The sequence below is a fragment of the Ursus americanus genome, chromosome 7 (genome assembly GCF_024610735.1).
Source record: "Ursus americanus isolate L20-20 chromosome 7, mUrsAme1.1.p, whole genome shotgun sequence".
Lineage (NCBI taxonomy): Eukaryota > Metazoa > Chordata > Mammalia > Carnivora > Ursidae > Ursus > Ursus americanus.
Genome location: NC_142133.1, coordinates 9,526,600 through 9,539,449, shown reverse-complemented (window position 1 = coordinate 9,539,449; position 12,850 = coordinate 9,526,600). Strand labels below are relative to the sequence as shown.

The 12,850-nt window shown below is 45.8% G+C and overlaps 1 protein-coding gene across 6 annotated transcripts in view; it reads right to left on the bottom strand.

The window, feature by feature from the left end:
- Nucleotides 1-12,825, bottom strand: part of CHST10 (carbohydrate sulfotransferase 10) — a 29,855-nt gene extending 17,030 nt beyond the window's left edge. The window contains exons 1-4 of one of the 6 annotated variants that reach the window (XM_087863292.1): nt 12,590-12,825; nt 10,592-10,661; nt 1,421-1,519; nt 732-859 (exon numbers count right to left, since the gene is read on the bottom strand). In XM_087863292.1, coding sequence (XP_087719418.1) covers nt 732-859; nt 1,421-1,467 — 175 coding nt within the window. In that variant the 5' untranslated portion in view covers nt 1,468-1,519; nt 10,592-10,661; nt 12,590-12,825. Of the gene's footprint in view, nt 1-731; nt 864-1,420; nt 1,520-10,591; nt 10,662-12,341; nt 12,556-12,589 lie in introns of those variants that run through there. The other 5 variants (XM_087863293.1, XM_045771758.2, XM_087863294.1 and 2 more) reach the window with 5 other exon arrangements.
- Nucleotides 12,826-12,850: the final 25 nt, after the last annotated feature.

Below are 12,850 nucleotides of genomic sequence, written 5' to 3'. Positions count from 1 at the left end.
CACGAGCCTTTTCAACATCTCCCGTTTGCCTTGCCTCACTTTGCCATGGAAGGAGTCGCCTTGGGGTTCCAGGTGCACCTCCTTACATACACCCAGCAACCTCACAGATCAGAGAGCCTCACTGTACTCAGGTCAATCTTGGAGCTGTCAGAGCATGTCCATTCTGTAGAAAAAAACCCACTAATGCCTAGGTAAGCAAAGGTCAACGGCATAAACTAAAATAAGTTCTGACTCTGAGTTTGGTGCTCTTTATATGTCTTCATCTGAACACCTACATCAAGTCAAGGGGAGTTCCCTCAAAGAGTACCAGACACGATATTTAAACCACCTTCCTCCCAGTGAACTGCGGGTGACTTTCAAACGCGTGGCTACCAGTATGCAGCACCAGCTAGGACACAGGGACGCTGGTCAATCATGGCAGTGTCTCATGGTGACACCAAGCAGGGTGAACTCCCAAGCCTGGGGCCCAGGAGACGACCTGGCAAATGGTCCCACAGAGAAAGCGTGCTCCACCCACCCCCATGGGAGATGCAGGGAAGACACTTTTGTCCTTTTCCACCTCGTCTTCTGCACCTAACACGAAGGAACTGGATGCCATGACCTTCGAGGTCACTTCTGGCATTAATGTTCCTTCGACTCTGTGACAAAGGTCATCTGTGCATATACCCAGGAACAATACCACAGCATTGTCTGGATTAGCAGAAATCCATTCCACGAGAAAGCATACCTACCATCGGGGTCTTTAAAGGTCAACGTGATAAATTTGCTAGCCACCATGAACATGAAAATCACCCAAAAGCATGCGGCCAACAGAAGCCACTGGTGGTGCATGTTGTCAAATGTCAGCCATTCAGTAATTCTTCCTGGAAAACAAAAGTGAGATGCCCCTGGCGCTTATAAATAAATCAATTAAACGGAAGGTAATAAAAAGAACAGGTGATTTTAGTTAATAGCATCAATACAAATACTTGAAAAAAATGTTTCTATTGATACAGTGGTATTTTGACTGAGTATTTAAATTTTATTCTTAATTAATAATATGAATTTATCGATCTGATAATTCAAACAAATTTTAAAAAGCTCTAATGGAGAGGGGCCACTTCTGTTTGTTTTTGGAATACATGATTAGATTTTTGCAGATTTGCCTCGTAACTTCTTTCTGGCCCAAGCCATCATCCACACATGTTCCTGGTCCCCAGCAGTAGCCAGCGCCTGGAAGCAGGTGGGCAGGAGGAAGTCCACCAAGGGTCAGACCTTGGCTGTGGTAATTTGCGGAGGGCAGAATGGCTTCTGCCATATTGAGGCAATTATAAGCAGGACTTGTGTAAAACCCTGACATGCTGACAAGACAGATGCAGCCACACCTACAGAATTGCTAAAACAGTGAGAACGAACACCGGGTTTCCTGGTCTCCATTCACTTGCCTGCAAGCGTCTGCGCAGAAGCTTGGGGGTGGGTGTTTTTCATGCTGTCACTGCCCGGGAGTGATGCAGGGCATGTCAATCCTCAGCAGGTCATGCTGCAGGGGACACATAAAGAGCCAGGAAGTCACAGTCAATTCTTGGCAAGAGAGACCAGAAAAAGCGTGTTTCATTTCACCTTTAACACAGTGCTTCTTCAAGCCAAACCAAACCACTTAAAGACACCATGCTGGGCTGGGTTGGTTTCTACTAGCTGGCTGAGGCCATCCATCACTCCTGGGCAGCAGGGAGAACTGGTCCTCTCAACAAAGTGCTGATGACATATGATTTCAGACAGCTTCTGAACGCTGGATGGGACAGAGCTCAGGAGGGACCTAGGTAATCAACTCTCTTCCTTGTCTCAACATTTACCTCCTGGAATCTCACTGGAACCAGGCATCTGAAACCTGAATTCCCTCCACCAAGTGGTTATCCAGCCTATACTTGAATACATCCTGCAATGGGGAGCTTACCACCTGAGATGCCATGTCTGTCTTCCGAAGGCTTGGATTTTAATTTCAAGCCAGAAATGCTTTACTCTTTTACCCAGGCCTGAGGCTGGGTAAAAGATGCAGCCACCTGAGATGCAGGATTAAATGTGGTTTGGGAGCCACCCTCTGTCACCCTCATGTGCTCACACATTAGACCCAGTGTTTCCTGGGGCCTTCAAAGAGGGTTGTCAGATTAACTAAATAAAAATGTAGGACACCCAGTTATATTTGAATTTCAGATAAACAATAGTCTCCCTTCATCCAGCAGGGATACTTTCCAAGACCCCCAGTGGATGCCTGAAACTACGGAATAGTACCGAACCCTGAATATTCTGTTTTTTCCTACACATACATACTTATGGAAAAGTTTAATTTATAAATTAGGCACAGTAAGAGATTAACAATGATAACTAATAATAAAATAGAACAATTACAACAATATACCATCACAAAAGTTATGCGAATGTGGACTCTCTCTCTAAATAATCTTATTGCTCTGTACTTACACTTTCTGTGATGCTGTGAGACGGTGAACTCCTTATGAGAGGAGACGCAGTGAGGGGAATGATGCAGGCACAGTGACGTAGTGTTAAGGCTACTATTGGCCTTCTGACCACTCGTCAGAAGGAGGATCATCTGCTTCCTGACCACGGTTGACCGCGGGTAACTGAAACTATGGAAAGTGAAGTCGCAGATGAGGGGGCCTACTGTGAATAATGTTTTAGTAGAAGTATGTTCCAAATGTTATATGGGACATACTTACACTTTAAAGAGTGATTTGTTGTCTCTCTGAGTTTCAAATTTCACTGGGAGTCCTGTATTTTATCCGGCTGCACTGCCAACATGGCGCATGCCCACCCCTCTTCAGCTGCCTGAAGCTGGCCTGCCTGAGTTGAGTCTCCCTTTCTCCCTCAGTCCTGTTCGTCTGAGGCAGCACAGCACAACAGAGAGCACCTAGATGGCTCCGCCACTCACCAGCTCTGTGACTCAGCACGTCACTTAACCTCCCTAAGCCTTGATTTCCCACCTCTGAGACAAGGCCCTCCTCCTTCCAGGGTGGTCGTGAGGACTAAATGGCCTGCAGCCGTGCCCCTATAAACATAAACTGGCCCTCTCTGACTTTCCAGTTTGATCTGCAAACAACCTTCTAAGTGTAGTGGCCAGAAAGGGATGTGACAATGTGGTCTGCCCCAAGAAGAGGGGAAGTGAAATCCAGACTCATCCCAGGGGACTCAAGTTCCTAATTCTTCTCTTCCAGAGACAGGTGAGGCACACACTGTGCCCGGGAGCCTAGGGCACTGCAGTCCTGTCCCTACAAGGCAGTGATTCTCAGATTTTATAGTGGGAGCACTCCACTGAGAAACCCCAACTGCAGCCTTTTCTAACAGAAGGGCAGAGGGGCAGAGGAACCAGTGTGGGCTGGGGAAGGAGTAAAGAGAAAGGAGACAAGTACCAGGCAGGAGATACGCACCCAGAGCAGAGGGGCATTTGTTCCTTTGTACCAGTTTTCAGGAAGCCTTAGAGGCTGAGGAACACTCTGGGCGCTGAGTGGCCTGGGGCTTGCAACTCATGCTTTGCTAAGAGAAGTGCTGTGGACAAGCGAATACAGATGAGGGGAGCCACCTGGGGCTGCCTCCCTCACACATGCTTACTCTGCACAGCAAGAGAACCTCCCAGCACTGCTCACTCATGGTGCCCTGCTCTGCTCAGACCTAGGCTTCTGGCCCCTGAGCACCCTCCTGGGCATCAAGCTGGCAGCTGGGAGGTTCTTACGGCTGAAGAATCTAATCTTCCCAGTGGGAGCTAGTCTTCTGAAGGGATCTAATTTGAGTCTGTCCACTGACCTCTACATAATAGTAGGAAGGTGATGAATAGACAGACGTACATGAAAATGAAGGGTCATCTCATCTGCTCTTCAGGAAGCCCAGTGGCTCAGGGATAGGATTTCTACATCTGGGCTAGGTGAGATGTGAGACCTGCATTATCCTGAGGCCATGCCTGTCTTCCGAAGGCTTAGATTTTAATTTCAAGCCAGAAATGCTTTACTCTTTTACCCAGGCCTGAGGCTGGGGGTGGGAGTGGGGGGGTGGTCTATTCTCTTCTCCCAGAAAATCTTCCCAATTTTCTCAGTTGTAAGGATAAAACCACCACTGCATACCTACCAGTGTGTTGTGAGGGCCCCATGAGACATGGCCTGCCTCAACAACCTACAATCCATCAGCCAATGTCTTCTTTCTGATGGAGAATTTTACTTCAAACATGTTCAACTTCGAAAGTGACTCTAATTAAACCCCTACTTACCTAGAACATCTAGAGTCCCTTTCCTGCTCTGAGCCTGGCCGCTGCACTAGGTCAAGAGAAGGGAGGTCTGCAAGGCCCCCACTCCCTCTCATCCCCATCACAGCCCACCTGGACTGGGCAGGGTCAGCCCAAGACACCTGGGGACCCTGATGAGGGCTGCAGATGTGGAAAGTTTCATGTGCATAAACCCTAGCCCCTACCAAAAAATGTTCTCTTGGGAAAAGGAATATAAAATCACAGGCCTTCACCAGCGTCTTGGGTAGAGCCGCCCAGACTAGACTGAGGTCTGACAATGACCCTGTGCCCTGTTGGCAGTGGTCACTGTGAAAGGCAGCTCGGGAGGGAATGCTCTCTGCTGGCCAGCAGGCTTCTGTAAATAGGAGGTAAGCAGGGCCTGCTCCCCTCCTGTGCACAACAGAAGAAGAGTCAGCTCTCCCTGACACCCACTCACCCCACCTAGTTTCATTTCCTGCACTGCACCTACCACCGCCTGAACGTTTTTACTCATTCGCCATCTGCCCCCCCAGTAGAATATAAGTGCCCCCAAGTACACCAAGGACTAGAATAGTGCCCAGCACTCAGTAAGACAACAAACACTATTTGCTGAATGCCTACATCTACCTAGAAACTAATTAGGAAAACTCAGGAGAGCTGAAAGGTACTTCTGAAAGCACCTTTCCCAACCTTTTACCCAAGAGTTCCCAAACTCCTTAAAGGATGAGGCCCCCAATTTCAACCTTATTTCTCCAGTATCCACATGAGAGTAGTTATATATTTAATACCTATTGCCTGAGACTAGAAAACAATTAAAAGCTACCAGGACTTCAGTATTACTTGAAAATAAAATTACATTTTATAAGTCACAGCGATTAACATGCATTTGAACAGATATACAACTTAAATATACTGACTGGGGGGGTGGTGGTTAAGAAATCTCATTGGAGTCCAACCATTTTTTTTTTTTTTAATTTTAAATAAAACTCTGTGCTGAAGGGCAGGCCAATTACAGAGATCCAAAATGTCAATTTAAATCCGTAAACAAAAAGGACAAGTTGCAAAACTGAATGTATGATCCTCTCTGCAAAAAAGTTATATAGGTGAATGTATGTGATTATACACATATCCAAACAGATACATGCATGTAATACACAAAATAAAATCTTGAGACAATGAAAGCAGTTATTTTTTGCTTTGTACACTTACATATTAAAAAAACTTCTGCGACAAACATGATTCCATTTTATAGTAAAAACTAATAAAATATAAAAGATGCCACTCATATACATGCCCCCTGGTGTTTTTATTTCTGCTGTTTATTTTTTCTACCTGACCACTACTGACTGCAGTTTCCTTACCACTTGGTAAGGTGTGGAAAGGATGGTAAATACTTTTCTAGCTGGGAGAAAATGTGGTTAAGTGACAAAATCAACATGTATCTGAATATTTAGTAAATACATCTCTGTCTTCATTATTTTTTTTTTTTTAAGATTTTATTTATTTGAGAGAGAGGAAGAGGGAGAACACGAGTGAGGTGAGGGGCAGAGGGAGAAGCAGACTCCCCGCCGAGCAGGGAGCCTGATGTGGGGCTTGATCCCCGGCATCATGATCTGAGCCAAAGGCAGACACTTAACCAACTGAGCCACCCAGGTGCCCCTGTCTTCATTAGTTTTCATTTAGCTTTTTAAAATGATTTAATACTTAAAGCATAAAGTGCAGAGACGAATATAACAAAAACAGATTCTTGGCTTTAATACTTTTGCTGTACTTATATGAATGTTTTTAAAGGAAAGAAAGTGTTAGAAAAATAAGGTTGGAGCCCCTCGGTGCCCCCACCTGGCTCTAATCGCCCTGCACCCCAGACTACTCCTCCATCAGGGCGTTACACTTTGTCAGCCTCAAGTCCTCTGACAGAAGCAGCAGCAGTGTTTTGGAAGGTGGTCTTCCCTGCACAGAGAAAGGCGGGGCTGGCTGCAGGTGGTGGGAAAGTGTGTTCACCCAGGGCCTGAAAGGAAACAGTACATCACATATGGGTGCTTTCCAGGGAGGCTCCTGCCGGGCGGGGAAAGCCTGGGGTGGAGAGATGCACTATTTTTAAGCGCCTACCTTTTTTTCCTCATGGTCTATAGTGAAGAAATTCACAAATTACACACAGACTTTAGAGAAAAAAGAATTTGAGGAGAAAATTTAGATAAACCAGGACTTATTCTCTGAGTCATGTGCTATGAGCGCCAACCAGAACCAGTAAGACTAAAGCCTGGTCCCTCTCAAGTACCCCTCCCCTCAGGCCCAATATCTCTACAGTTTAAAACATATGACACACACAAACATGAATAGATGTCTATCTGCATATACTTTTAAGGACACAATAACTTAAAAATAATTACTTGCCAAATTCATCATGAAAAGGTATATTCATCCATCCAACAAGATAGGTGCCAGGGATGTGATACAACACTTTAAGTCCCAAACCAAACACATATGCAGTTTATGTCTTTATAGAGCCTGCAGTCTAACAGAGAGACCTACATGCATGAAAGAGTCTATCCTAGAAGTGGCGTGAGGTGGAGACATGGCTCTGTGAGAGGAAAATACAAAAGGACAAAACCTGGGTGGAGAGATCAGGGACAGCAGTTACGAAAGGAGGTCCCCAGGCCAGGGGACCAGTAGGGAATGGAGGCCTGGGGGTTAGGCAGGAGAAGCCAGGGGCCCTTGAGTAACCAAAGGAAAGCCCCAGTGGCTGGAGTTTCCAGATCAATGTTAGAGATGAGCAAAAGCAGCTATGGTCAGAGAACACTGCATCTTACAGAGCATTTATGGAATTTAGTTTCACCTTGTGAGCAGTGGAAAACCACTGAAGACAGTTTTCCATGAGAAGAGGGGTAGCAGTGTCATGCTCTGATTTAAATTTTGAAGCTATTCTTCCAAGAGCACAGTCAAAAATGTAAAGCACTATCCACGTGGCCATTCCCCAGCCTCAACATCATTTCCATAAGGGCAGCAGGAGTGTTCTAACACAGCTAAGGGTTCACCACCTAGACCTACCATCCTAGACGATGACGACAACCCCCTCCACCACCGTCATCACCATCACCACCGCCATAATTATCAGCATCACCATCAAGGCCTCTAAAAACTAGCACATAAACTAGTAAGATCCACAATATCTGACAGGTTGGGTTTTCACGAATCCTAAAGACTACGGGTTCCAGTTAGCCATTGCATGCTTCTGCTTTGGAAGTTCATGCATTCTGAATCTAAGTATCTCCCTAATGATAGCTGACTTTATGTTTAGGGCAGTGGTTCCAGCCCTGGGTGCACATTAGAATCACCCGGGAAGCTTTTAAAAAATATAGCAATGCCCTGGGCCCCAAGAACACTGAACCCAAGACAACAAATATCACTGGATCCAGAGCTTGTTTTAAAACCTCTGCACATTCTAATGAGCAGCCAGGGCTGAGAACTGCTGGTCCCAGCCCCCAGTCCTTTAAAATACAGATTCTAGACATTCTGACATAATAGCCATTCTCCTCCCACTTCCTTCCATTATAAGAATGAAAACTAGTCTCAAAAGAATATCTGTCAACGAGTGTCCACTGATGCTCTGAAAAAACAGCTTAAAGAGGTTTAAATAGAATCAAAGACCTCCATCCCTATTCCCACTTACTCTTCTTTCCAGCCTTCCTACTTGTCGGTAACTAGACTCTGTAGAAGTAGGATTTGGTCTGACCTCAGAAAAACTACAATGATTTGCCCTATTTGTGAAACAAAATGAAAGGCATTCCAAATTCCCCTGGGCCCAGCTCCTCTAAGCCCACCCCACTATCTGCATTGTTTCCCTGAATATACCAATTCTCCATGGGGTTTGCCTCCTGTACAAGGATGACACCCTCAAGGCTCACAATTTCTGTGTGCAGAGACACTGGGGCCTGAAATGAAGTCCTTCCTCCATGGCTCTGCCAAGGGCCACTGCTCTCCCTGCAGCCCGGTGACAAATGGCCTTTAAAAATCCTGACATTTTCTGTAATTAACTCTCCTTTGTTCGAGGAGCCAAGACAACTCCCAAGTTGCCTCTTGCAGCTAATGGTGGCAAACGTGAGTGTGCCCCAGGCCCCGCATGGTCACAGTGTGCTGCCCTGAACTGAGCCCCTGGGCCCCCAGGAGTCAGCATACCTGTCTTCAGAGCTTTCCCATTTCCAGTCATTAAATGAAATTTTCACCTGGACATGTTGGGTTCTGAAACCAAGCCAGAGGGCTGGAGTCTTAGAAAACCCACGAGTCAGAGCTGGTGCTTAAAGTGGTTTCCCTTCTTATGGGGAAAGCAGGGTTAGGGAAGCAAGAACATAGCTGAACCTACCAGAAATCTCAGTCTTTTTTTTTTTTTTTTCTCCTCTAAACTAAAAGAAAGACAGCACACATTTTACATGTTTGTAATGACTAACAATGGGTTTGGTATTATCACCATCTTTTGGTACAAATTCTCTGTCCCCTGCATTTTCAAAAAGATGCTTGTAAATCCATTTTGGTCAGCTGCCAATAATATTCCGGCCAGTGGCTTTTCCCTGTGTTTGAGCTGTCCTCCAAAAGCACAAAACCTTTCTGGGTTTGTGCTGAAGAGCTTGACTTCCACCTGCCTTGTTCTTCTTTTGCTATGCATACTCACTTATTAAAGGTTCTGAAAAGTCCTGTGGTAAATAAGCCCATTTAACTCTGTTTAAATAGCTTTTTTCCAAATGTCCTTCATTCATTCAGCAATACTGACGGAGGGCCCACATTGAGCCAGGAGTTGTTCCATGCCCTGCGGATATGGTAACATATACTCCCTGCTCTCATGATGCTTCTATAGAGGTGGACAGGCCGATAAACAAATAGAGCTATTAACATACATGATCACACGAAGTGTGAAGGGCCACAGTTAATAATAAAGAAGGGTAAGGGGAATCTTGAAAAGAGACGAAACAGAGTGAGGGAAATCATGCCGCACCTAAGCCAACAGCTTGGTCAGTGTCCCAGTGTCCCAAAAGCAGCAAGGAGACAGTGTCCCTCGTGCTGAGTGACCTAGAGGTCTAGGAACTGGCCCAGATAACCTGTCAAGGGTCCTTTACTGAGCTGGAAACTCCTGGATGCCCCACCCCCATCACATACATACTCCAGGGAAAGAATCACGTGTCCAGGGTTCAGTTTTTAACATTCATTCAAAACACTGCCAGGAACTAAAGGAAACTTCACAAAAAAAAGCCTGGTGATGGGGCGCCTGGGTGGCACAGCGGTTAAGCGTCTGCCTTCGGCTCAGGGCGTGATCCCGGCGTTACGGGATTGAGCCCCACATCAGTCTCTTCCGCTATGAGCCTGCTTCTTCCTCTCCCACTCCCCCTGCTTGTGTTCCCTCTCTCGCTGGCTGTCTCTATCTCTGTCAAATAAATAAATAAAATCTTTAAAAAAAAAAAAAAAAAAGCCTGGTGATGCACAAGGAGCTGGTAGCCCTGGCGGTGGGGGCAGGGGGTGCGGGTTAACAGGAAGAAGGGAAACTCAGTAGCTAAGGGCTGGAGCAACTAGAGACATTCTATAACCAAACCTTCCGTATCTTTGGATTTTGAACTAAAGTGTTATCACCTCATCAATAAAATTATATAACAATGTAATAAAACAATGCATATGAATTTATAATATATATAAAGTGCCACAACAGTTCTGGCGATTTTTAAATTCGTAGGGTTTCTCTCAATCTAAGTTCAGAAATGTCCTTTGTCTACTTGGTCATAATCATTACAATTTACTGTCTTAGAATGATTGATCATCCTTAGGTACCAGCATGAAAACACACTCCTTACTCTGTCCGGCTGAAGAACATACCTGAGCTTAAGACAGATTTTTATGGGGGCGCCTGGCTGGTTCTGTTGGTTGAGCACTGCCTTCGGCTCAGGTCATGATTCCAGGGTCCTGAGGTGGCGCCCCATGTCAGGCTCCCTGCTTAGTGGGGAGTCTGCTTGTCCCTCTGCTTCTGCTCCTCCCCCCCAATCTTGCTCGCTCTCTCTCTTTCTGCTCTCTCTGTCAAATAAATTAAAAAAAAAAAAGGACAGATTTTCAAGAGTAACAATAAAGAACAGCAAACACCTGCCTGGGGTTACCTACACGTCAGGCACTGCTCTTAGCAAAGCAAACTCACCTAATCCCCAGCCTGGGAGGGTGCTTCTACTATTACATTTAAGAAAACATTTCTGAGTATAAGTGTACACACTCCTATTTAAGAGTTTTAAATTTCCTAAAACCTCCATACAAGCAAGAAGAGGCAGTGAGATTAGTAAATGACATGAATCTCAAATAACTAGTGAGCTCACATACCTTCTGAGGCCTGGGGTCCACATTTGCTTGCAGTATTTGCTTTGCCTGAGATTCTTGGTTTCTCCTGTCACTGTACAGGGTTATTAAAAAAACAATAAGCACCATTAGAAGTGATAAGATCGACTTACTTAGTACAACTTGGTTTATACTTGGGAAACAGTTAACCACTTTGATTATTCAAGTACGTTTTGCACAACAGGTCTCTTACAGAGGTGGGTTATATTTGGGATTCCTGGCAAATGAATAAATATTCTAACAGTGCCAAAGAGGTAGCTGTTTAAAAGATTGTTCCCTGTAACTTCAAAGGAAAAATGAAATAAGTTTGTAGCAAAAAGAATCAAAGCCTACTATATCTATTTTGTATGTTTGACATTGGGTAAAGGATTCCTGTGGAGGAGGATGGGATGATGAAATCTTCCAGTGCCAAGATGTTCTCTGGATTTTGCATTTCTTTAGGTTTTAACACCCTGGCAAATTCTAGCCAAACGACACATCATGAATGAATAATTGGAAACAAGCTGAACTCGTGGAATTAGAGAGATTACATATTTAACAGAGTTGGCTGGCAAAATAAATATATAAATACAACTCATTTAACACATAATATAGCCCAAACTGCCTGGGATGCATGTAGTACAGTCTAGCTGTGTTTCCTTTTACTCTGAAGAGCTCAACGTTAAAACTAAAAGCAATTTCATGTTATGCAGATGGAAAGATTAAGCTTGATGTACTCACATCCCGATTCTTCCAGACCTGTATCAGAAAAAAACAGACTCTTTGTTTCTGCAATCTTGAAGGTCCTGAATTCACCTCTCTCCTGTTTCTATTTCTGGCTCTCTCCCACCTTTTTATTGTCTAACCTCAAGCATTTGAACACTGATCTGAATATACCTGCATATTGCCTGGGATATTTCCTGATTCTTTCCCTCCTTTGTTCAGTTTTGCAAACACTGCAGTTTTCATTTCGGGAACGGAAAGAATTTTTCTCTCAGGTATTTCCTTGAGATTCTGTTCTTCAGGGTCAAAAGCAAAGATGGAAAGATTTTTCCAGTTCCAATTTTGAGCCAAGATGGACTCATTACAATGGTAGAAAAGGGAGAAGACTATTTTCTATCTCTTCTTTTTCACCCTGTCACTGAAAATTTCAGAGTGAATAGGTACTGGAGATCAGCAAGCTGGACCTAAACTGAGCTGCCTAATTTTAAGAATGTCTGAGACATTTCTCACCCTGGCAGTTAAAACTGACCAATACCCAACTCTTTATGGCCCAAAGCCCCAGACTCTGGGTGTTTCAGACAAAAAAGCCCTTTATGGCAGTCCTCCCCCTTAGCTAACCAGACAGAACCTGGCTGCATTGCTTTCTCTTCACTGCCCAGCCCTTTCCTGCCTTTAGAGACTTGGAAAACAAAAACGACAGCTTTTGGAAAACCTGGTTCATCTTCCCAGCCAGAGCGCAGAAATTTATACTTCAACCTCCAACTTCTGACCAGCCTCTTGACTGTCAAAATCAGGGCTGAAAGCACTCTGCAGCCTGTCTGGCAGGAAATACGCATTTCCAACCATCCTTTCCCTTCTCACCCACCCAAGACATACTTAACTGTGCACTTAGGAAAGGGTGCACGTGTTCCTTCTTCCCTGCCCTCTCTCTCTGCATGTTCCTTGCACCCAAGTAGAACATTTTCTTTTTCTTTGCACCGAATCACAAATGCAAATTCTCAGCCAAAGATGAAAGAAGTAAATTATAGATTACCAAGTATCAATCATTCCCCTCGTCACACCATCCCGCAGCAAGGACACCGCCTTTTTGCATAATTAACGTGATGGAGGTTCTTCTCATTAATCCCACCAACTAGAGAGGTCCTCAAGTCACCAAAAAACACTGGGATGGTGCTCACAAAGAAACGCCGGTTCGCCCCGTTTTCCCATTCACCCGGGATGGGGGGTGGGGTCGGGGCCCAGGGGTCTACGAAACCCGCACCGGCCCGTGCCAGAGCTCACCCACTGTGGAGCCGGAGCTCGCCGGGGTCCTTGGGCCCTTCCGTGCCGCTGGCGGCGAAGCGCAACCCGGGCCTCCCGGGCCTGGGGGCGAAGCGCGCGGGGTCCCGGAGTCCCGGGAGCGCGGGAGGCCCGCCCCGCCTGGAGGCCTCGGCGCCGCCACCGGCGGCCTTGGCGCCGCACCGCGGCCGGCCCGGCCCGGGATGTGGCAGCGGCGCGCCGGAAGGAGAAAGCCGGGCGCGCGAGGCCCTCTCCGGGGGGCGA